At 33.6% G+C, this 22146-nt stretch overlaps 1 protein-coding gene and 3 pseudogenes across 3 annotated transcripts; all 4 read left to right on the top strand.

Moving 5' to 3' along the window:
- The first annotated feature begins 1527 nt into the window (after window positions 1-1527).
- LOC146901069 (putative acetyltransferase At3g50280 pseudogene) lies at window positions 1528-3194 on the top strand (annotated as a pseudogene). Its single transcript, XR_015021529.1, has one exon. The product of XR_015021529.1 is annotated as a putative acetyltransferase At3g50280 pseudogene (transcript).
- Window positions 3195-5502: 2308 nt separating this feature from the next.
- Window positions 5503-7230, top strand: LOC146901068 (putative acetyltransferase At3g50280 pseudogene; annotated as a pseudogene). The gene has a single exon (XR_015022116.1). The product of XR_015022116.1 is annotated as a putative acetyltransferase At3g50280 pseudogene (transcript).
- Window positions 7231-7362: 132 nt separating this feature from the next.
- LOC146901067 (putative acetyltransferase At3g50280) lies at window positions 7363-9972 on the top strand (annotated as a pseudogene).
- A 9647-nt stretch (window positions 9973-19619) lies between these two features.
- On the top strand, window positions 19620-21830 carry LOC146901066 (uncharacterized). Its single transcript, XM_085739402.1, has one exon. It carries the CDS (start codon window positions 19773-19775, stop codon window positions 21132-21134), a length of 1362 nt encoding a protein of 453 aa, XP_085595528.1. The 5' UTR covers window positions 19620-19772; the 3' UTR covers window positions 21135-21830.
- Window positions 21831-22146: the final 316 nt, after the last annotated feature.

Genomic DNA, 22146 nt, shown 5'->3' with positions numbered 1-22146 from the left:
CATTTGAAAAAAAATATGTGGTGCCTTTCTCATTTGTGTGGTTGCTATTTCCTAATGTGGATGATCCATTGGGCTCCCCTTGTGACCCAACAGTGGTATCAGAGTCGTGGTTCGATGAAAGGTTCGAGTGACTCCTTGTATCGAAAGTTTTATTGACATGGTGTTAATGCGAAGGGTTCCACTGATGCTTAGCTAGCAACGACACTACAAGTGCAAGTGTGCCGGATGAAAGAGCTTCTACTTGAGGGGTGAACATGATCAAATTGATGGACTTTTTTTTTTCTTTCAAATTGATGGACTCAAACTTTAGGGGAGATATTGTTGTGTAAACAAGTGTGAGTTAGAAGTCTCACGTCATTAGAAAAGTGGAGGTTGAACATTTTATAAATGAGAGGACTCATAAACTCATTGCCTTAAAATTATGGATAAAATGTGTAGCGTCTCTTTCACTAGTGTGATTGCTCTTGCCTAATATGATCAGGGACAGATACATCTTGTTGCATTTGTGGGCTTGTGCCCACACAAAAATTTTAAAAACACTTTTTTTTATTATAATAATGTATAATAGTTGACATTTTAACCACATTGCCCACACTAATCATAAATTATTTCTCTCTTAATCCACACCTATCGTCATATATCTCAAATATTTTCTTGATAATATGAATATTATCAAGAATCGGATGCGAAATCGAGTGGAAGATAATCAGTTAAATGATTGTTTAATTATCTACAGAGAAAAATATTTTTATTGATATTGAAAATGATAAAATCATTCAAAATTTTCATAATATAAAAAATCGTAGAGGACAATTTTATATAAGATGCCCCCACTATTCAAAAATCATGGATCCGTCACTGAATATGATGGTCCCGTGATTTCCCTGACCCAAATGTTTAATGTAAGATTATTTATATTTCTATATAATATAGATAAACATGGGTACATGGATACAATTAGTTTAACTTTATTAATCTTTATAAACACTAAAAGTTAGTCAACAGTTAAATCTGATAAATAAATATGCTTTGTCGATTAATTATATTAATTTTTTGACCAAAATAAATATTATAAAAAAATTCAAAATTGCAAAAGTGATTGGTCCAAATTTAGACCAAAAAGTATTAATAATAGTAGATATGAAAACAAAACAAAATAAATATGTCAATTTTTTTTCAAATATTCTTATATATTTTAAGACCAAAATAAAAACCGAAGGTCTGCTTTCATAAATTTTCAAATCAATACTCCCTCCGTTTCAAAATGAGTGTCGCTTTAGATGTTTGCACACATATTAAGAAATGCAATGATTAAGAGAAAAAGAATGGTTATTTTACCAAATTATCCTTATTAACTATTGGTTAGTTTTAAAAGTAATACTTTGGAAGTAGTGTGCAGGGTATTAATTGGAGGATACAATTGAAAAGAAAAAGTTATTATTGCATTGGAAACTGAAAGCGACACTCATTTTGAAACAAATTTTTTTGGCTAAAGCGACACTCATTTTGAAACGGAGGGAGTAGTAGATATGTTATAAATAGATTCCTTACCAAGAAGACAACTTTGCTGACTTGAAAGTTTTAAAAACATCTATAAAAGTAGTCTCTACCTCCACTTCCCCACATCACTAGAGAGTAGAACCTCTCATTATTCAAATATGGCATCCGTAAAACTCATATCAACCACTACAATTCAATCACCAAGTCACATTAACACCAACATAAAAAAAATCCATTTGACTCCATGGGACCTCTCATCCCTCCAAGTTGAAATGAACCAAAAAGGACTTCTCTTTCATAATCCCAAAAACCCAAAAGACACCTCAAACCAAATCCAACACCTCAAAAACACCCTTTCATCAACTCTTGTTTTCTTCCCACCCCTCACCGGTCGTCTCATCATTGAACATCAAGAAGAAGAAGACGGCGACAACAACAACACAACCTCATGTTGCATCCTTTGTAACAATCTAGGTGCGTTATTTATCCATGCAATAGCTGAAAACACAAGTGTCTCTGATATTCTTAAACCAAACTATGTTCCTTCCATTGTTCGCTCTTTTTTTCCGTTTAATAAAGTAAAAAACTACGAAGGCACATCAAAACCATTGCTTGCAGTTCAAGTTACTGAGCTTGTTGATGGCATTTTCATTGGCTTTTCAATCAATCATGTTGTTGTCGATGGTAAGTCGTTTTGGCATTTCATCAATTCATGGTCTGAAATCTCACGTGGTTTTGATCGACCATCGAAGCTTCCAACACTTAATCGTTGGTTTCTCGATGACTCAATTGAAATTCCTATAAAATTTCCATTCACAAAGGAGGAAAATAAAGAAAGTACTGAAGCTGAAACTGATGAAAACTCTATTCCACCTGAGAGGATTTTCCATTTCACAAAGGAGAAAATTACGAAACTGAAATCAAAAGCTAACGAAGAGGCCAATACAAACAAAATATCTTCTTTACAAGCACTTTTAACTCACCTTTGGCAAGCTGTGATTCGTGGTCAGAATATCGATCCGGAAGAAGAAATCATGTATTGTTTAGTCATTGATGTTAGAGGCAGAATTATTCCACCTTTGCCCGAGAATTACTTCGGAAATGCCTTGCAGGTTGGTGGTGTGAAAGTGAAAGCAAGGGAATTACTTGCTGAAGGAGCGTTTGGAAAAGTTGCTTTTGAGATGAATAAGATGATAGCTTCACATTGTGATGATACTGTGAGGAGAAACTATGAAAGTTGGGTGAAAAATCCAAGGTTGTTTCAAGGTAGGCTTAGTAGTGTTAAGGCTTTGGCAACTAGTAGTTCTCCAAGGTTTGATGTTTATGGTAACGACTTTGGTTGGGGTAAGCCTGTTGCTGTTAGAAGTGGGGGTGCAAATAAAAGTGATGGAACGATAACTATGTTTAGTGGGGCAGAAGAAGGTAGTATTGATGTTGAAGTTTGTCTTTCTTATGATATTTTGGAGGCTATGGGAAATGACCCTCAATTTATACATATCTTTTAATTAGTTTATGTTAATGTGAGTTCTGTATCTGTATGTTATGTAAATATTATGAATAATTATGAATAATTAGTTTAGGTCTTTCAGATTTAGCTCAGTTATTTGTTAATCACATGTATATTGAAAGGTTTTGAACCGTTTCATGTTAAGTTTGTGATGGGAATAAAACTTTTAGCACTATGCCTTCTCTTACTACTTTTTGAACCGTTTCATGTTATTATTTTTAGAAAAAGAAAAGCATTTGCTCTTGCTAAAAAATGAATCAGAACTTTTTATTAGACTCTGAACAAGAATTTATCCGCAAACGGTCTCTTAAGTGATTATATAATGAATATGTGACATGAAATACAGGACAATGGGACATTTTAACAAAAAATGAAGGCACGTATTACTACATCATATGTTTGAAGGAAAATTTGAAAGAGAGAACAACATTGATTGTTTCCTACTCCCTATCATCCTAGAACCCTAACAATAACAGTGTTGAAAACACTTCTATTGAGGAACAAAACCTGTGACGAATTTTGGTATGTACTGCATTCGTCATCAATTGCGATGAAAATCAGTCCCATACACTGTCGTAATCCTGTAAAAACCCACAATTTTGCGATTTCACTCACCCCTACCAACCAGGATCGTGAGTAGAATCCTTAGTTGAGTCAAATCCTTGCGTAATCACATGAAAACGTGAGATCAACGTGAAATTGAGCGATCCCATATGATTTTTACGATCATGACTTGGAGTCATTTTAGTTTAAGTTTTGTGACTAAGTTGTTTTTATGTTTAAGATTTGAGACTTTAAGTTGTTTAAGATTTGAAACTTCAAGTCTTTTAAATTTAAGATTTGAGACTTGTTTGTTTTATGTTATGTTTAAGATATGAAACTTTGAGTAATATATATATTTAGTATGAGTTAGGATCTGTTGACACCTGGTGTCAATGAATTTGTTGACACCAAATCTCAGCCTTCTATTTTTTTAATCTAAAGGCTCTTAATTGTTTATTAAGTTTACTCATATGGTCTTTTCTCACTTGATCCCCACCCTTGATCCCCACCCGTTTTTTGCTGATCTTCTTTAACCTAACTAAAAATGAAAGTATTCTCCTCCTCACTGATCTCAATCATCAAACACAACATAGTTCTTGAATTTATTTCCCTCTCGATAATGAGAATTGGCAGCAATTCAATTTAAAATTTCCCCCTTCACGAATTCATAATAAAAATTGATTTAATCCAATTCATTTTTCATGATACTACATGGGAGTATTCAACCATTGGTTAAACAACTAAAATTCCATCAATAGAAGCAAACTCATCCAAAATACTCATATATTCACTACCGTCCTATTCAATTGGGATCCTTATCACAAATTTTGCAAAAATTGCCTTAATATATTGGGATTCATAGAATAAATTTATACCAAGAGGGAAAGATATGCAAACAGGAATTATATCAACGGTGTTTTTTTTTTTTTTAGACAAAAGGAGAAATATAATTAATAAATAAAAAGAAAGATACAGAGCTGAGGGGACGTTGGACCTGACCCAGAATCAACCCAATGGGTAATATATCGTGATAAAACATTAAAGTGAAACAACCCTAATCAATCCTAACAAATCGAACACTCATCACGGGCGCAACCCAGCAAACTCGCGTACGAGCTCGAAACCAGGTTACAAAAAAGATGACGAGTGATCATCCGTATATCAACGGTGTTTACGTGTGGTAAAGCATAGAAAATTTCCCAGAAGAAAATGAGGAGTATCACATGCTGCCATGTTTTTCAATTAGAGTTTTTCGATGATTGTTTTTCTTATATATTTTGTTGTGCAAGATTGAAAAGGAATAAAAAGAAAACAAGAGTGAACATTCAGTGAGAAAGGCACATGTGAGTTAATTTAGTAAACAATTATAAACCTTTGATTTTAAAAAATAGACGGTTGAGATTTGGTGTCAATGAATTCGTTGATACCGGGTGTCAACGGATCCTGACTGTATTATTTTTGTTATGGTAGGAACCTTCAATATTTATTACGATTTTATGTTTTACGATCTTGCTATCTCTTGTCAATCCTACAAAATTAATTAAGTAGAATCATGTGATATTGATTATGATCTTATGTTTTATGATCAACTAAATACTCTCGCATCACAAGCTGGTGAGGGAAAACTTTGCCAAGATCCAATATAGTAGCCTTCGTAAATTTTTTTTTTTATAAAAAAATCAGTTTTTTAAAAAAAAATTATAGTCAATTACCCTGTAACGTGGCATGACTTTTTTGATCATATGACAGTGCCACGTGACAGTTAACAGTCATGTCAGCATGTTGGATGGAGGAAATTAACGGAAAGGGTATTTGACTGACGTTCGACAATTTCAGGGGGATTTTGAAGTTTTGCAAAATTCAAGGGGTTTTGACGAAAGCTACAATTTCAGAGGGTAATTGACCATTTACTCAATATAAAATATTATTTCTCATACATGAGAATATGAGATGCACGGGTGTAGTACTCTATTAAAAAGAATATTCGACCAACCATCTTGATGAGAATATGAGATGCACGGGTGTAGTACTCTATTAAAAAGAATATTCGACCAACCATCTTGACCAAAAAGAGTAGAAGTAAGTTGGTCTTGTTCTTGGTCCCTTCACCGGTGTCTCATCAAAGCTGCTTATTCATGGATTCCATCACAGTGATCTCAACTAGTACAATCCAAGCACCAATTGACAACAATAATCTCAACTCAAGAAGTGATTATCAAATAATCGATTTAACACCATGGGATCTCCAATTTCTCCTAGTTGAAACCATCCAAAAAGGCCTTCTTTTCCATCAATCCATTCCAAACCAAAACCAAATCCACCATTTGAAACAAACACTTTCCACAACACTCTCCTATTTTCCACCCTTAACAGGCCGTCTTATAATCACCCAACACAACGTAGCCACAAACAACAACAACAACACATCATGTTCCATCATTTGCAACAACCTTGGTGCTCTCTTCGTCCACGCAAAAGCGGAAAACACAACTGTATCAGACATCCTTAAACCAAACTATGTTCCTTCTATAGTTCACTCATTTTTCCCACTTAACGGAGTTAAAAACTACGAAGCCACTTCACAACCTATTCTAGCAGTCCAAGTAACGGAGTTAGCTAATGGCATCTTCATAGGTTTGACTCTCAACCACGTTGTTTGTGATGGCAAGATGTTTTGGCATTTCGTCAATACTTGGTCACAAATCTCAAAAAACTCTCACAAAATAACCAAACTCCCTTCATTCAAACGTTGGTTCCCAAATGACATTGAACTTCCAATACGATTCCCTTTCATAAAATCAGAAGCACAAAGTAGAAAACCGCCACATGACTTACCTGAAAGAATTTTCCATTTCACAAAGGAGAAAATCGCGGAACTGAAATCAAAAGCAAATGAAGAAACCAAAACAGAGAATGTTCAAATCAAAATATCTTCGCTTCAAGCGCTGTTATCTCATGTATGGCGATGTGTTGTTCGAAGCAAAAAACTCGACCCAGAAGAAGATTTTCGTTACGTTTTAGTTATAGGTGTTAGACCAAGGATGATTCCTCCGCTTGACGAGGATTATTTTGGAAATGCAGGGATCATTGGCAGTGTCACAATGAAAGCAGGGGAGATTCTGGAATGTGGGATTGGAAAATGTTCATTGGAGATGAACAAGATGATTATGTTACGTTCTGATGAGAAAATAAGGGATGATTATGAGTGTTGGTTGAGAATGCCGAAGTTGTTTGGGATTAATAGTTTGGCAGGTGCTAATTCATTGGCTACGAGTAGTTCTCCGAGGTTTGATGTTTATGGTAATGATTTTGGTTGGGGGAAACCGGTAGGGGTTCGAAGTGGGAGTGCAAATAAAAGTAATGGGAAGATTACTGTGTTTGCAGGAGCTGAAGAAGGTAGCATTGATATTGAAGTTTGTCTTTCTTTTGAGATATTGGAGGCTTTGGGAAATGATGCTGAGTTCATGGTTCCTAGTTCTAAGTAATGTGACTGGTATTTTTTCTGGCTATTTACAATTTTTCTGGTCTGAAATTGTTTAGGATATGCTTGGGTGAACAATATTTAAGGATATGCCACTTTGCTGCTTCAATTATTTGGTTACTACTTGTTTGTACTAGTTTGTTCAATATTGTATTTAAAAGCTTCTACTGAAGTAATATGTTCGAGAACTTCTTCCCAATTACAATTTTTAATCTATCTTTGCTACTTAAATGTAATGTATATCGATGATGGTAAGTAAGATAGAAATCCATTGAATAAATGAAAATATAAGCAGTTGAGCTACTTATTAGGAATCTATATCCAAGAAATCTATTGAATAAATCAAGATGAATGAATGAAATAGTTCAATAAATGCATGTAAATACATGTATATTTGAATGCAGGGAATCCGGATCGGTGTATGTCACGTTCTCTTATCTATGATTTATATTTTTCTAAATAATACAGTGTCTTCATTCTCTAAGTTTAGATTATGTAGTTTTGTATTTGGTTTTGTTAGAAATTAATACAATTTCTTGTACAATAAGTTTTGAAGTTTGAACATGACCAGCTTTTTTATGCATGGTATCATCTTTGTCTCAACTACTAAAGGAATCTCCAAGCTATAAAATTTAAAAGTTATCACCATAATGCAGTATTGAGACAAGAAAATTAGATATCTAATTTTCTTTAACTTTTTATCCTCGCTTTTAAAGCGTTCTTAGTCGCAATTCTGTCCTGCAGCACGCGCCAGGTGAAGACCACAAATTTCGACAGAACCGAGCATCTTCGTAATAAATTGAAAGCTTTAACCAACTCAGCTGAGACCGATTCCTGTGAAACAGATTTTTGCAGCAGCTTATATGTCGATTTAACATAAAACCCTGCTGCGGAATCATGTATGATGTATCCCTTCCCAATTGTCTGTCATCCCTGCCTGCACAACTGTCCCTGCAATGATAGATTCTAATTCAGCAGCTGATCCTTCAGTTCCAGTGCCAAATCCACATGTCGCCTACGCGCTACCTAGTTTCGGACACTGTTGCTTGCCTGTTCTCCTTAATAGAGTAAATTCTTGGAAACCTGTCCTGCAAAATTGAATTTCCAGCCCATCTATGAGACCAAAACAATGCCGTCTCACCATTGCCAATCCTACGAACCACCGAATTAGAGAACATATTAGTGCTGGCTGGGTGAGCAGAGTCAATTAACTTCAAATCATGCCACCAAATTGAATCCATGCTACTTGATGTAATTGAATAAAGAAGATAATGTATATGAATGATGGTAAGTGAAAAAAATCTATTGAACAAATGTAAGTAAAAGCAGTTGAGGTAGGAATCAAGAGAGGTGAAATGGGATGAAATCATTTAAAGATATTGAGAATTGAGGGTAGAATTCAAGATAAATTATAATAAAATTGATGATGAAGAGATTGAGAAGTGAGGCAACCTGTTTGTTTGTTAGGTCTTTACGAACCACCAAATTAGAGAACATATTAGTGCAGGCTGGGTGTCACATAAGTTTTTTTATATTTCTTTATATAGTTTCCGTGTGACCGGGCTACCTTTTTATAAGTTTTCAAAAAATAGTTGTTCAAATAACCCACCTCTTTTAAGAGAATGAGATGAACCGGTTAGTTATAGTATTCACACAAGTTACACGCGTGTATTATTATTTTATAAACCTACAAGTTTTTTTTTTTTGAAAGGAGTATACACCTAAAAGTATTAACCAAGAAAAAAAGTATACACCAACATGAATCTATATTAATCCAAGATAGTTGGTTCATTTCCTTCCATTGTCTCTTTCAGCTATCCACACCATACACGTTACATTAACACTATCATATGGGTTCCATCAAAGTGATCTCCACCAGTACCATTCAAGCACCCATCCACAACAACAGTCATAGCTCATCAGATTATCAGAAAATTGAATTAACACCATGGGATCTCCAATAAACCATCTTAAACAAACACTTTCTGCCACTCACAACTTCTTTCCACCCTTCGCTGGTCGTCTTGTAATAACAGAAGACGATGAACATAACAACGCCACATGTTCCATCATTTGCAACAACCTTGGTGCCCTCTTCGTCCATGCCACATCACAAAACACAACTGCCGCGGACATCCTTCAATCCAACTATACACCTCCAATTGTCCACTCATTTTTTCCACTTAACCGCGTTAAAAACCATGAAGCTGCGTCACAACCAACTCTAGGAGTCCAGGTAACGGAGTTAAGTGATGACGTCTTGATTGGCTTCACATGCAACCACGTTGTTGGAGACGGCAAGTCGTTTTGGCATTTCGTTAATTCTTGGTCCCAAAATCTCAAAAGGTTCCCACAAAATATCAAAACTCCCTTCATTTCAACGTTGGTTCCCAAATGATATTTAAATTCCAATACACTTCCATTTCACAAAAACAGAATCACAAAACCAAGGCTCCTCAGAAGAAAGCTTAGAATCCAAGTTAGCTGAAAGAATCTTCCATTTCACAAAAGAGAAAATCGCGGAACTAAAATCAAAAGCAAACGTCGAAGCTGGAACAGAGAAAACTAAAATAACTTCATTTCAAGCGCTATTATCTCACATTTGGCGTTCCGTTGTTCGTTGCAAAAAACTTGATCCAAAAGAAGATGTTTCTTATGTGTTGTTTATAGGTGTTAGACCAAGGTTGTGAGGATTATTTCGGAGAGGATGTTCCTTTGGAAGAGGATTATTTTGGAAACAGTGTGGTGGTTAATGTCGTGAGGATGAAAGCCAGGGAGGTTCTAGATTGTGGAATAGGAAAAGTTACTTTGGAGATAAACACTATGATTTCATTACATTCTGATGAGAAAATAAGGAACCATTTACATCTTTTTTCCTTTATCAAAATTCTGTTTAGAACAAAATAACTGTTTGTTAACAACCCGTTTTTTTAATTTATAAAATAAAAATAGTAATCAAAATCTAAAACCAAATACCCAATCAAACTGCCTTAGTTCAGCTATGCCACACATTACCGTTCTAATTGGTCCAAGAGATTAGTCTATTCAGTTGCGTGTAGAGGATATCCGGTAAAAAAAACTGCCTTAATCCATTTTTTTACTGTTGGAACATGTGTGGAAATTGATTAAAAAAGACTAAACACAAATTCCCATGTTGGGTAGAACTAGTGTTGTGTGAATTGAAAAACGTGGAAGTCCCACATCGGATGGAACACACACATTAGTAGTGTTTATATAGTGGGGGTGTACCTCTAATTAATGGGGGTACATAAGCACTAGAGAAAAATATATATTGATATATATTTTATTATTTGGAAATGATAAATTAAATAATTAATTTAATCATTATTAGAAAGTGCTTTCTTAGTCCCCAAGTTTTGCTAAAATATTTTGGTACATAATATGATATATTTTTGTACTGAATTTAATATATTTTAGTACTCAATTAAGATATTTTTGTACTAGATCTAATATGTGAATTACTTAATCGCAAAGTAATATGTTACTTGTTCCCAAAGTTTCTCATATTACTTGTTCCCAAAGTTTCTCACTTATTAGTTGTGAATTTTCTCTATAAATAGAGAGCTCACAGTGCATTCCACACACCGAAAAGAATTTCATTGAGTTGTCGGGAATTCTTTTCTTCTCTTCTCCCTCCGACTTGTGTTAACAAGTTTCTTCTGCTTCTACTCCTTTCTGTCCCTTTCGGTTTCAAATAGAGCGGTTGCGTACCGTATCGAGTGGCTTCGATCAATCGATTGAACCATATTTTAAGAGTGTTCTTAAGACCATAGTCCCTTCTTCGGTTTAATGTCCCTTCGGAATTAAGAGTGGTCTTAAGTTCATAGTCCCTTTCGATAATATAAGTCCCTTCGGAATAAAGAGTACTATTAAGATCATAGTCCCTTTCGTAATAATAATGTCCCGTCGGAATTATGAATGATCTTAACAGTATATAAATTATTTAAATATTTTTCTATTTGAGGAGAAATGGTGTTATCACCATATTTTGAGTGGTCGTAGTACCATATTGAAAGTTTGGAGAACTTAAAAGTTAGAATGGTGGAAACACCATATTTGAGTGGTCTTAGCACCATATAGAATGGTAATAATACCATATTAAATTGGTTTCAGTATTAATGAGTGGTCTTAGTACCATATTTGAAGGTGTAATTCTCGAACGGTTTTCTACGGTGCAGTAGTTAACCGCACAGTTGTAGCTGGACTTGTTTTATCCTGGAGGCGGCGTGGTTGATAGTCTACCTTGCACAATTTTGGGTAGTGCCACGAAACGTCTTAAAGAGAGCGACCTGGTCGTGACTCAACCTAGTAACAACTTCAGTAGATAATAGAATTTGGAAATCCAAATACAATAGTTTGGAAATTCAAAAACAACAATTTTAAGACGTTTTGAACTGTCATGTCTACCGAAGAAGTTACTTATTAAGGTTCAGTTGTCCCTAAATACTACAAGGATAAATCAAGCTACAGAAATACATCTTCTGACTGAAAATATGAAGTGCTTGTTGTTTGAAACAACAACACTATGAAATCCACGTATACCTTTTATTTGTAAAGTGTGGATTTAATTGGTGGATAGAAAATTGTCCCTCGGCAGATCCGTATAGTTTGGTGTATTTTGCATAACATAATGCTAGTTTAATCCTCTTTACTTGATAGAAGGGTTAATTGTTCCTCTGCTTGTTATTTATGCAATCAACACCATGAAACTAGTAACCACTTTGGTTATGAAATATAAATCGGTTTGCTTCATGTCACCTCTTGGAGTAGCTACAGAATGATCTAATTATAATCAAAGCCTATTTATTGAACGTTATGTATCGTGGAACAAAAAGGAAGGTCTTTACTATTTATATGAAAAATGAGAACATTGAACAGTTAAGGAAAGGACCAACTTAAAAAGGTTTTTTATAAGCTAGAAATTATATGAAAAATTTGTTCCAAATGTTTCGAAAGAATCTGAATTTCAGATTTCTATTGAATAAGACTGAGTTGACTCAGACTTAAAGAGAGACTTGTGTACCATGCATTCTTGTGGAAAAAGATTGCACTTTGATGGTATGATCAAAATTAAATTCTCCTTCTATTTTATTAGCTGTGTGATTTTAATATTTGACATGTCAAAAATTTATCATATGAACAAGCTTTTAATTTTAAATTTGAGTAACTTGGATTTAATTCCAACGTTATAATTAGACAATTTTATTTATTGCAGTCAAGAAATATGAACCAAAAGTTCATATAAATCAGAATTTAGAGAATATGAATCTCTAAACATAAATTATGATATGTGTGAATTTGATGACACATAAATTAGAAATGATAAAATGATGTTTTTATCATATTTATTGATGACTGTGAATTTTGGAAAATAAAATTGACATGCTTGAATGTTCAATTTTTATAACGAAAATTGAAATTTATAGAGTACCCAAGTCTATGAACAAAAATTCTAATTAAGAAATTTTTGAAGAAAAGACAACCTAACTTGTCTTTTTTTTTGAACTTGGGATTGTCCGGACTATATTTGGCTTCTGGACCCCGAGAGTTGAACTCACTAGTAGAGCCTATGAATGTGTATACATTGGGTATGTTATAAATAACGAAGCATATAGGTTTTAGGACCTAAATGTTAAAGTGATCATAGAATAAAAAGATGCTGATTTCTATGAAGTAAGTACCCCTGTAAATTAAAGAATAGTGGGGGCACTAGCGGGGGTAAGCTAAATTCCCCTCTAAAAGTTAAGAACTAGTGGGGGCACTAGATCTAATCACATTCATGTAATTAGAAATAGTTATGAAAACATCATACGAGATGTTATAGAACCTCAAGGAGGTAAGAAAGCTAAAAATGCTAAAGAGTATGAACTTGGTTTATACATTGGAAGAAGATTCATTAAGTCTTAAAGAAGTTATATCCTCATTGGATTCTGAATTATGGCAAAAAGCAATAAACGATGAAATGAATCTTCTAGAGTCTAACAAAACATGACACTTGGTTGACTTGTCTCATAGTTGCAAAATCAATCGGTTGTATTTGGATTTTGGAAAAAGAAACTAAAACCTCACGGGACGGTTGATGAATACAAGGCTCTCCTTGTAGTCAAAGGTTTTAGACAAAGAGAAAAATATAGACTTCTTCGACATTCATTCACCAGTCACGAAAATCATATCCATAAGAGTACTAGTCCCTTTAGCCGCCGTTCATAACTCGATAGTACTCCAAATGGATGTGAAAGTTGCCTTTTTTTTTTATGGTGAACTAGAAGAAGAAATCTATATGAAACAACCTGAAAGTTTTGCGATTCATGGACAAGAAAACAAAGTCTGTAAGTTAGATAATTCTTTGTATGGTCTAAAATAAACTCCTGAGGAATGGCATGAAAAATTTGACATTCTAATGTTATCGAATGAGTATAAAGTGAATGAAAGTGACAAATAATATTTGCACGATCATATGTCTCTATGAAGACGACTTGCTCATATTTGATTTAAAGATTCATGTTATGGATTATGTGAAATCATTGTTTATCAATAACATTGATAAGAAAGACCAAGACAAAGTTGAAGTAATTCTTGGTTTCAAGATTACTAGATCAGAAAAGAGAATTTTTTTGATAAATCTCACAAAGTTGAGAAGTTCTTAAGGAAATATTATTATTTCGCCGGAAACTTGCAATCATATATTATGATCCAAGTGTAAGAACACTTGAGATGGAGTTAGAAAAACAGAATATGTGAGCATTATTGACAGTACTTAGGTATGTCACTGAATGTATTAGACCCGACATTGCCGATGTCGTAAAACTCTTGTGCAAGTTTACTAGTAGACGGATGAGAAGCATTGCCATGCTATAGAAAGAGTCATGAGGTGCCTTAAGAAGACTATGACTCTAGGATTACTTCACTAGGAGTAACCTATTGTACTTAAATGGTACAAGATATAAAATAGAACATCTTTTAGATGAATATTTAGCGACTGGTGTTTGCACATTGAGCATCACTAGAGGAGTTGTTTGTTAAAACAAATGATATTGACTCAATCCACTATGGAATGAATCTGAGATGAGAACACTAGAGAAAACTAGTGGAGAAGCAAGTTGACAAGATGCTTGCTAGTTGAAATCCCTTAGTGGATAAAACCGGTTCCAGAAGTGTTAATTTATTGTGATAGTCTGCAGCTATTACAAAATTGAGAATCGTTACCACAATGGTAAGAGGCGATTATTAAGGTACGAACACATAGAGAAATAGAGAGCTAGCTACTCTCAAAAGGAACGGTTAAAGTAGATCATGTACGTACTGATAAAGAATTAGTTAATCCTTTGACGAAAGGAATTACTAAAAAGAAAGTCCTAAACACATCCAATAGGATGGGACTAATGCCCAAAGGTCACAAGTGATGGTAACCCGACCTACATGACTGGAGATCCCAAGAAATAGGTTCAATGGGTAATAACAAGTCACAAGTGATAGAACATGCTATGATAAAAGTAAGAAAGCATGATTCCTGCAGCGATAGAAGGATGAGATAATAGAAACTCTTAATGAGATCTATACTCTATTTGGAGTGGAGTACATAGCTACAGGAGTACTCTTGATAGACTCACCTATATGAATGTGGAACTAAGGGCCGGTTCCTATGGGATTCGGGGCAGAATACCTAGAGCGTTCGTTAAAACCGGGATACACGTGCAAGGCCATAAACGCACGGGCTTTTAGAATACACCTTATGAAAAGGTTTGTGTGTGGGTTCTATGTCTGAGATAGAGTTCAATGCTGTAAGCAACTCTTGTTAATCAGAATTTTACTCGCTATGCAAAGGTACAAGTTGTAGGCGACACCTTTGTTTACTAGCAAATCTTATGTAGACATTTTTGACGTTATTTCTGAAACCATTTTTTAAATTCAAGTGGGGGATTGTTGGAACATGTGTGGAAATTGAGTAAAAAAGACTAAACACAAATTCCCATGTTGGGTAGAACTAGTGTTGTGTGAATTGAAAAACGTGGAAGTCCCACATCGGATGGAACACACACATTAGTAGTGTTTATATAGTGGGGGTGTACCTCTAATTAATGGGGGTACATAAGCACTAGAGAAAAATATATATTGATATATATTTTATTATTTGGAAATGATAAATTAAATAATTAATTTAATCATTATTAGAAAGTGCTTTCTTAGTCCCCAAGTTTTGCTAAAATATTTTGGTACATAATATGATATATTTTTGTACTGAATTTAATATATTTTAGTACTCAATTAAGATATTTTTGTACTAGATCTAATATGTGAATTACTTAATCGCAAAGTAATATGTTACTTGTTCCCAAAGTTTCTCATATTACTTGTTCCCAAAGTTTCTCACTTATTAGTTGTGAATTTTCTCTATAAATAGAGAGCTCACAGTGCATTCCACACACCGAAAAGAATTTCATTGAGTTGTCGGGAATTCTTTTCTTCTCTTCTCCCTCCGACTTGTGTTAACAAGTTTCTTCTGCTTCTACTCCTTTCTGTCCCTTTCGGTTTCAAATAAAGCGGTTGCGTACCGTATCGAGTGGCTTCGATCAATCGATTGAACCATATTTTAAGAGTGTTCTTAAGACCATAGTCCCTTCTTCGGTTTAATGTCCCTTCGGAATTAAGAGTGGTCTTAAGTTCATAGTCCCTTTCGATAATATAAGTCCCTTCGGAATAAAGAGTACTATTAAGATCATAGTCCCTTTCGTAATAATAATGTCCCGTCGGAATTATGAATGATCTTAACAGTATATAAATTATTTAAATATTTTTCTATTTGAGGAGAAATGGTGGTATCACCATATTTTGAGTGGTCGTAGTACCATATTGAAAGTTTGGAGAACTTAAAAGTTAGAATGGTGGAAACACCATATTTGAGTGGTCTTAGCACCATATAGAATGGTAATAATACCATATTAAATTGGTTTCAGTATTAATGAGTGGTCTTAGTACCATATTTGAAGGTGTAATTCTCGAACGGTTTTCTACGGTGCAGTAGTTAACCGCACAGTTGTAGCTGGGCTTCTTTTATCCTGGAGGCGGCGTGGTTGATAGTCTACCTTGCACAATTTTGGGTAGTGCCACGAAACGTCTTAAAGAGAACGACCTGGTCGTGACTCAACCTAGTAACAACTTCGGTAGATAATAGAATTTGGAAATCCAAATACAATAGTTTGGAAATTCAAAAACAACATTTACACATTGGAAAAACAATTTTTTTTTTCTTCTACAAAAGCAAAATCAACTCATTTCATTAATAATAACGGTTTCAATACAAGATGGTATATGATCACGATTTTGGAAACTAGCCTAAGATAATGACTCTCTAGTTAACAAATGAACATCATTATTTGTTTGTCGCGTAATGAAACTCATCTTAAAGTCATCGAGGAAAAACAATCTTTCTTAAGTTCATATTGAACTATAGGCTAAAAAAAAAGGCTGGCCAGCTCTCGAATAACTTCAACCATAACAAACATTTTGTGTATTATGTGAGTGGTTCTGCAGCATTATTTCTTGTCTATCTGACACCTTTGATGTATAAATGCTGAGGTAGCTTAATTGGTTTTAGTTAAAGGAAAAGGAGTTGGAGGTCATCGATTAAAACACGGATGAAGAAGTAAATATTAGTCTAACAATAAACTACTCTCTTCGATCATATTTATAAGCAAGTATTTTTTTTTTTTAAGTTTGTTGAACATCTTATGCAGGTTCGGCCCTCTGCAAGTGCAACAAAACCCTTGACACAAGGCCTCCAACTTAGAGGAGCTTAAAAAAAATGTACCTTTGAACAAAATCCGTCACTAAATGCAGGGGCGATTCTATGGCTACCTCAAAGAAGAAAAAAATTTGAATAAATAGGTATATTTTTATATTAAGCTGCCCCTAATAATATATATTTGGCTACCTCAAATTTGATTTTAAGTGAAATAATTTTTTTGTTTGATTTTATTTACTTTTCAAGCTCATGATTATCTAATCCAGTCCTTTAGGAACCAGAGGATGAACACAATATATTCTTTGAATGACAATGACAATATGACAACAATCACAATCTATCACTTCCTATCAATTTTTTTATCACCATTGGCCGAAAAAGATTTAACACACTCTATTAATTCTTTATTATTGTAAAAAAAACCTTTTATTAACACTTTTTTAACTAAAAAAATAAGTAATTAGTAAATTATAATTCTTTATAATCTGTTATTGTTGCCGTAAGTGTATTTTATAAAGTACATTTTATATACGTATTAGTTATTGTGAATTTTTTTTTTCTTACGATTAAATTTACCATTAGTTTTTAAAAAGTATTTTATTTTTCTTTATATATGGCCACCTCATAAAAATACTGTTAGCTTCGCCGCTGACTAAATGTCATTTTGCCGTAGGTAAAAAGTCTGCTAGACAACAATTTTTCTGTTAATTATATATTATTCATAGGTATCTATTTTTCTATAGGTAAAATCATATTTGAATCATTGTTCATATATTTAACTACAACTTAGTTGTCTGTCACCATAAGTGGTGTTAATTTGTTTTTTCAATTCTTTTTAAATGAAATTAACAAGATTATAACAGTTTTCCGAATCGTCGGGGACGACCCTGAACTTATACATGGGGACTATAATAGAGTTTAAATGCATCAATTATTTAATAAATCTGTAAAATGAATAATTACTAACATTTGTAGTGAGGATCTATAAATTTTGAATAGTGGGAGCACCATCTATATAAACTAGTAGGTGTGTGCGCTCTGTGTTTTGTAATCTCTACTTGCTTGTGTTTTGTTTTTATTTGAATGAATAAACCATCAATTTAGTCTATAAATTATCGTTCATTTTTCAATTTAGTCTATAAACTACGTAAATATAATATTAGTCCTTAATTTATATGAAATTCGTCAATTTAGTCAATAAAGTACATAAAAATTCATCAATTTAGTCACTAACATCTCAATAACAGAGATTAAATTGACAGATATTATATATTTTAGAGACAACTTATTATACTTGTATAATTTAGAGACTAAATTTGAAAAAATAGTGATATTTTAGAGACCAAATTGTTGATTTAATTTGTTCTTTATTTGAATATGATTTATTTATATTTGGAAGCAACTTGTAGAATTTAATTTGTTCTTCGTTATAGTATCAAAACTAAAACATTTCCATCAATATTTTTCAAAGTTTGATAGTTTTATCATTTTCTTTTTACAACTAGAATATTTAAAAAAAACAATTCCCCCACTGACTTTCCCAACCTCCCAGCTGTCCCCCTAACCTAGGACTCCAAGACCCATCACTATCACCCCCCTCATCTGAACCGACAAACCTTCATCCCATTTCCTTTACTTTCTTTTCCTTTAACTTCTTTTCTCAATTTGAGTTTCCAATTTTATTCATGATAATTTCTGGATGAATTGATACAGGAGACGAGACCCTATATAAAAACACCACCGTCCACAAAAGTCACAAAACCAAGATTAACCTTTCAAGACCTAACGCGAGGGAAACGAGTGCATTACATGCACTAAAACTGGAAACAAGTACATGCACTAAAATTCCCTCAAAAAAAAAAAGTGCATGCACTAAAATAGGAAACTAGTACATATGCACTACAAATTAACCATTCCAGACCTAACACGAGAGACACGAGTATGTTACATATGCACTGCTAATTAACCTTGAAAGTCCCAACTCTCAAGATATATATCCTCTCAACCGATCTCATGTCGAACGACATTTAACTGTCAGTGTAATGGGAGCTTGAGAGCAATCACTGAGTACCTAAGAGATCGTCAACAAAAAGACCGGCGATATGTACGAAGGATATACTCTATATTATATTGCAAGAGGATAGGGCAGAAGAAAGGTTAATTTATAGTGCATAGCAGCTCCGTCTCACAACTCAGAAGTACTCACAAAATTGTCTTCTGCCAATTATTATCACCATACAAGCTAACTAATTAATACTAACTAATTAATTATTTACGATTCTAAATTAAATTAAATTCGGAATGATTAAGATATGATAAATCCACAAGTAAGTTAAAATATATGCAGATAATTATAACACAGACAAATAGTGACGGCCAAACCTGCACTTGTGAAAGTGATAAAACCAATTCACGGATGTGTTTTTTTTTTTTTTGAAAACTCGGTATCCGATCCAATTCACTGATGTGTTTATCCACGATCCTGTTGGAAACAAATGATAAAATGTATAGAATAAAAAATAAATAAATTTCAACTAAATAAACATATTATATATATAGCCATAATAATGCAGTGCAATCGAATAACTAAGAACTACAATTAACATTATGTTATCACAGCATGCATCCATAAAACATACCAACCGCATTTTAACTTTAGATGTTTGACCATCAAAGTTGGAAATGATGCAACTTCTCATATCATATACCAGCTATGTGTGTACGTTACATGCACTAAAATTGAAAACGAGTACATCATGCATGCATACAAATTAAAACTTTCAAGACCCTCTAAAAAAAATTAACCTTTGAAGACCTAACACGAGGGAAACGAGTATAGTACATGTACTACAAATTAAATTAACCTTTCACAACCCAAGATATATAAGAATGTATGAAGGATATCTATATAGTCTATATTATATTGCTTATCTCATCACATTTCTTATTTTATTCATTCGCCTGATTCACTCAACACCATGGCAGGCATTCTACTTATCTCGACTACTACAATCCGAGCAACAAAACATGGTGATGACAACTCAACTCACAAAATTATCGATTTAGCACCATGGGATCTCAAATATCTTAAAATGGCACCAATCCAAAAAGGTCTTCTTTTCCATAAACCCAAAACAAACCAAATCGACCATCTTAAACAAACACTTTCCAACACTCTCAACTTCTTTCCACCACTCGCTGGTCGTCTTGTAATAACACAACACGACGAACCTAACAACGCCTCATGTTCCATCATTTGCAACAACGCTGGTGCATTGTTTGTCCACGCCACAGCTGAACACACTACCATTGCCGACATCTTTCAACCAAAGTATGTTCCTCCTATTGTTTCCTCATTATTCTTACTCAACGAAGTGCAAAACTATGAAGGCACATCACAACCATTACTTGCAGTACAAGTAACAGAGTTAATCGACGGTATCTTCATTGGTTTTGCAATTAACCATGTGGGTGTAGACGCCAAATCATTTTGGCATTTCATCAACTCTTGGGCTGAAATCGCACAAGGTTTCAATAAGCCAACAAAAATCCCTTCTTTCGAACGTTGGTTTCCAAACAACATTAATCGTCCCATACAGTTTCCTTTCACAAAGGAAGCACAAAAGCAGCCTTTCACAAATGAAGCACAAAATCAACAATGTGAAGTTTCGTCTCATCGAATCTTCCACTTTACTAAGGAACAAATTCTGCAACTCAAATCAAAAGCTAATGCAGAAATTGGTAGTAGTAGTACTAGTAGTGATAAAATAATAACAATATCGTCATTGCAAGCACTTTTAAGTCACCTTTGGCGTTTAATTATAAGTAAACAAAATCTTACACCAGAAGAAAGGTCTGCTTTCGTGTTACCCGTAGATTGTAGGACAAGAATGTGTCCAAAGTTAGAAGAGAATTTTTTTGGAAGTGGAATCGGAGCAACTGGATATGTAATAATGCAAGTAGGGAAATTAATGGAAAGTGGGATTGGTAAAATTGCAATGGAAATGAACAAGGAGATTTCATCAAAATCTCATCATGAAAAGGTAGTGAGTAATTATGAGTCTTGGTTGAAAACCCCGTCTATATCGGAACCAGGTAGATCATCAAGTAATTTGTTGATAGCAAGCAGTTCACCGCGGTTCAATTATTACGGTAATGACTTTGGTTGGGGTAAGCCTATTGCAGTTAGAAATGGTGTTGGATTTAAAAGAAATATTGGTAGAGTTATTGTGCTTGGTGGTGCAGAAGAAGGTAGTATTGATATTCAAGTTTGTCTTCCTTATGATATTTTGGAGGCTATGGGAAATGATCATCTCTCCATGGATGCTATCACTGTCTAATACATGCAGATCGGTTCTTAGTTTCATCAATAAGGCTATTGGAACACAAAAATTTGACAACAATGCAACCCATAGGTATTTTACTACTGTATTTATACGATGAACCGTACTTATGAAGGAGGATTTTCTACCACAATAATGCATAAGGTTGACCACTTTTTTAACATAAATCTCATTAACCACTTTAAAAATTTCATTAACCGCAAAAATGAAAGGCATTAACTATTTGTTTTACATAAATATATGTACTCTTTTCATTTTTATAAAATTATGTAAAATAAATACATGGTTAATGTCTTGTATTTGTGTGGATAATGACGTAGTTAAAGTGGTTAATAAAATTTATGTTAAAAAATTAGTTAACATGGTACATTTTTGTGGTTAATGATGACACAAAAATGAAAGGCATTAACTACGTCAATTTTTGTGTTACAAAAAACCTCCTCTAAATTTTTTTTATAAAATAATTGACAAAAAAAAATATTGTTCATCAAATCTAGTGAACAACATATGTTGTAGTATTTGTTGTCCAATATTTTGTTCCAGTGTCACAACTCTAGTTTTATCTCTCTATGTTAGTTCTTTTGGCTGGAGTCATATTGTTATAGTGTAAGCCCTCGAGGCTAATAATTTTATTAGAACTTGATATTTTGTATCGAATGATTATTTATTAATAATCAAGACATTTATTTATTATGTTTATGTTTCAAAATAATAAAATCCCTAAAATAATTAGGTATCGTGAGACCTCATTGAACATAACGACATTATTCTTAAAATACTTGTAGTCAAGTTTAATTGTGAAGCGGGATAACATTAAAGCATAGAGACTATTATTTAGGTAGAGTCATATCTCATTGATTAAAGCATAAGGACACAATCATGAATAATTTTTGAGAAGTTGTAAAAAAATGTTGCAAAATAGTCTAGACTAAAAAATTGTGAATCTACCAAATTTGTCTTTACTTAAACTTCATTCATATTTGAATTAACCAATATTAGAAGATTAAAA

Source organism: Medicago sativa, chromosome 8 (assembly GCF_051527215.1).
Source record: "Medicago sativa cultivar Bolivia chromosome 8, Bolivia_mono, whole genome shotgun sequence".
In the NCBI taxonomy this organism is placed as follows: domain Eukaryota; kingdom Viridiplantae; phylum Streptophyta; class Magnoliopsida; order Fabales; family Fabaceae; genus Medicago; species Medicago sativa.
This window is presented reverse-complemented; position numbering and strand designations above follow the sequence as displayed.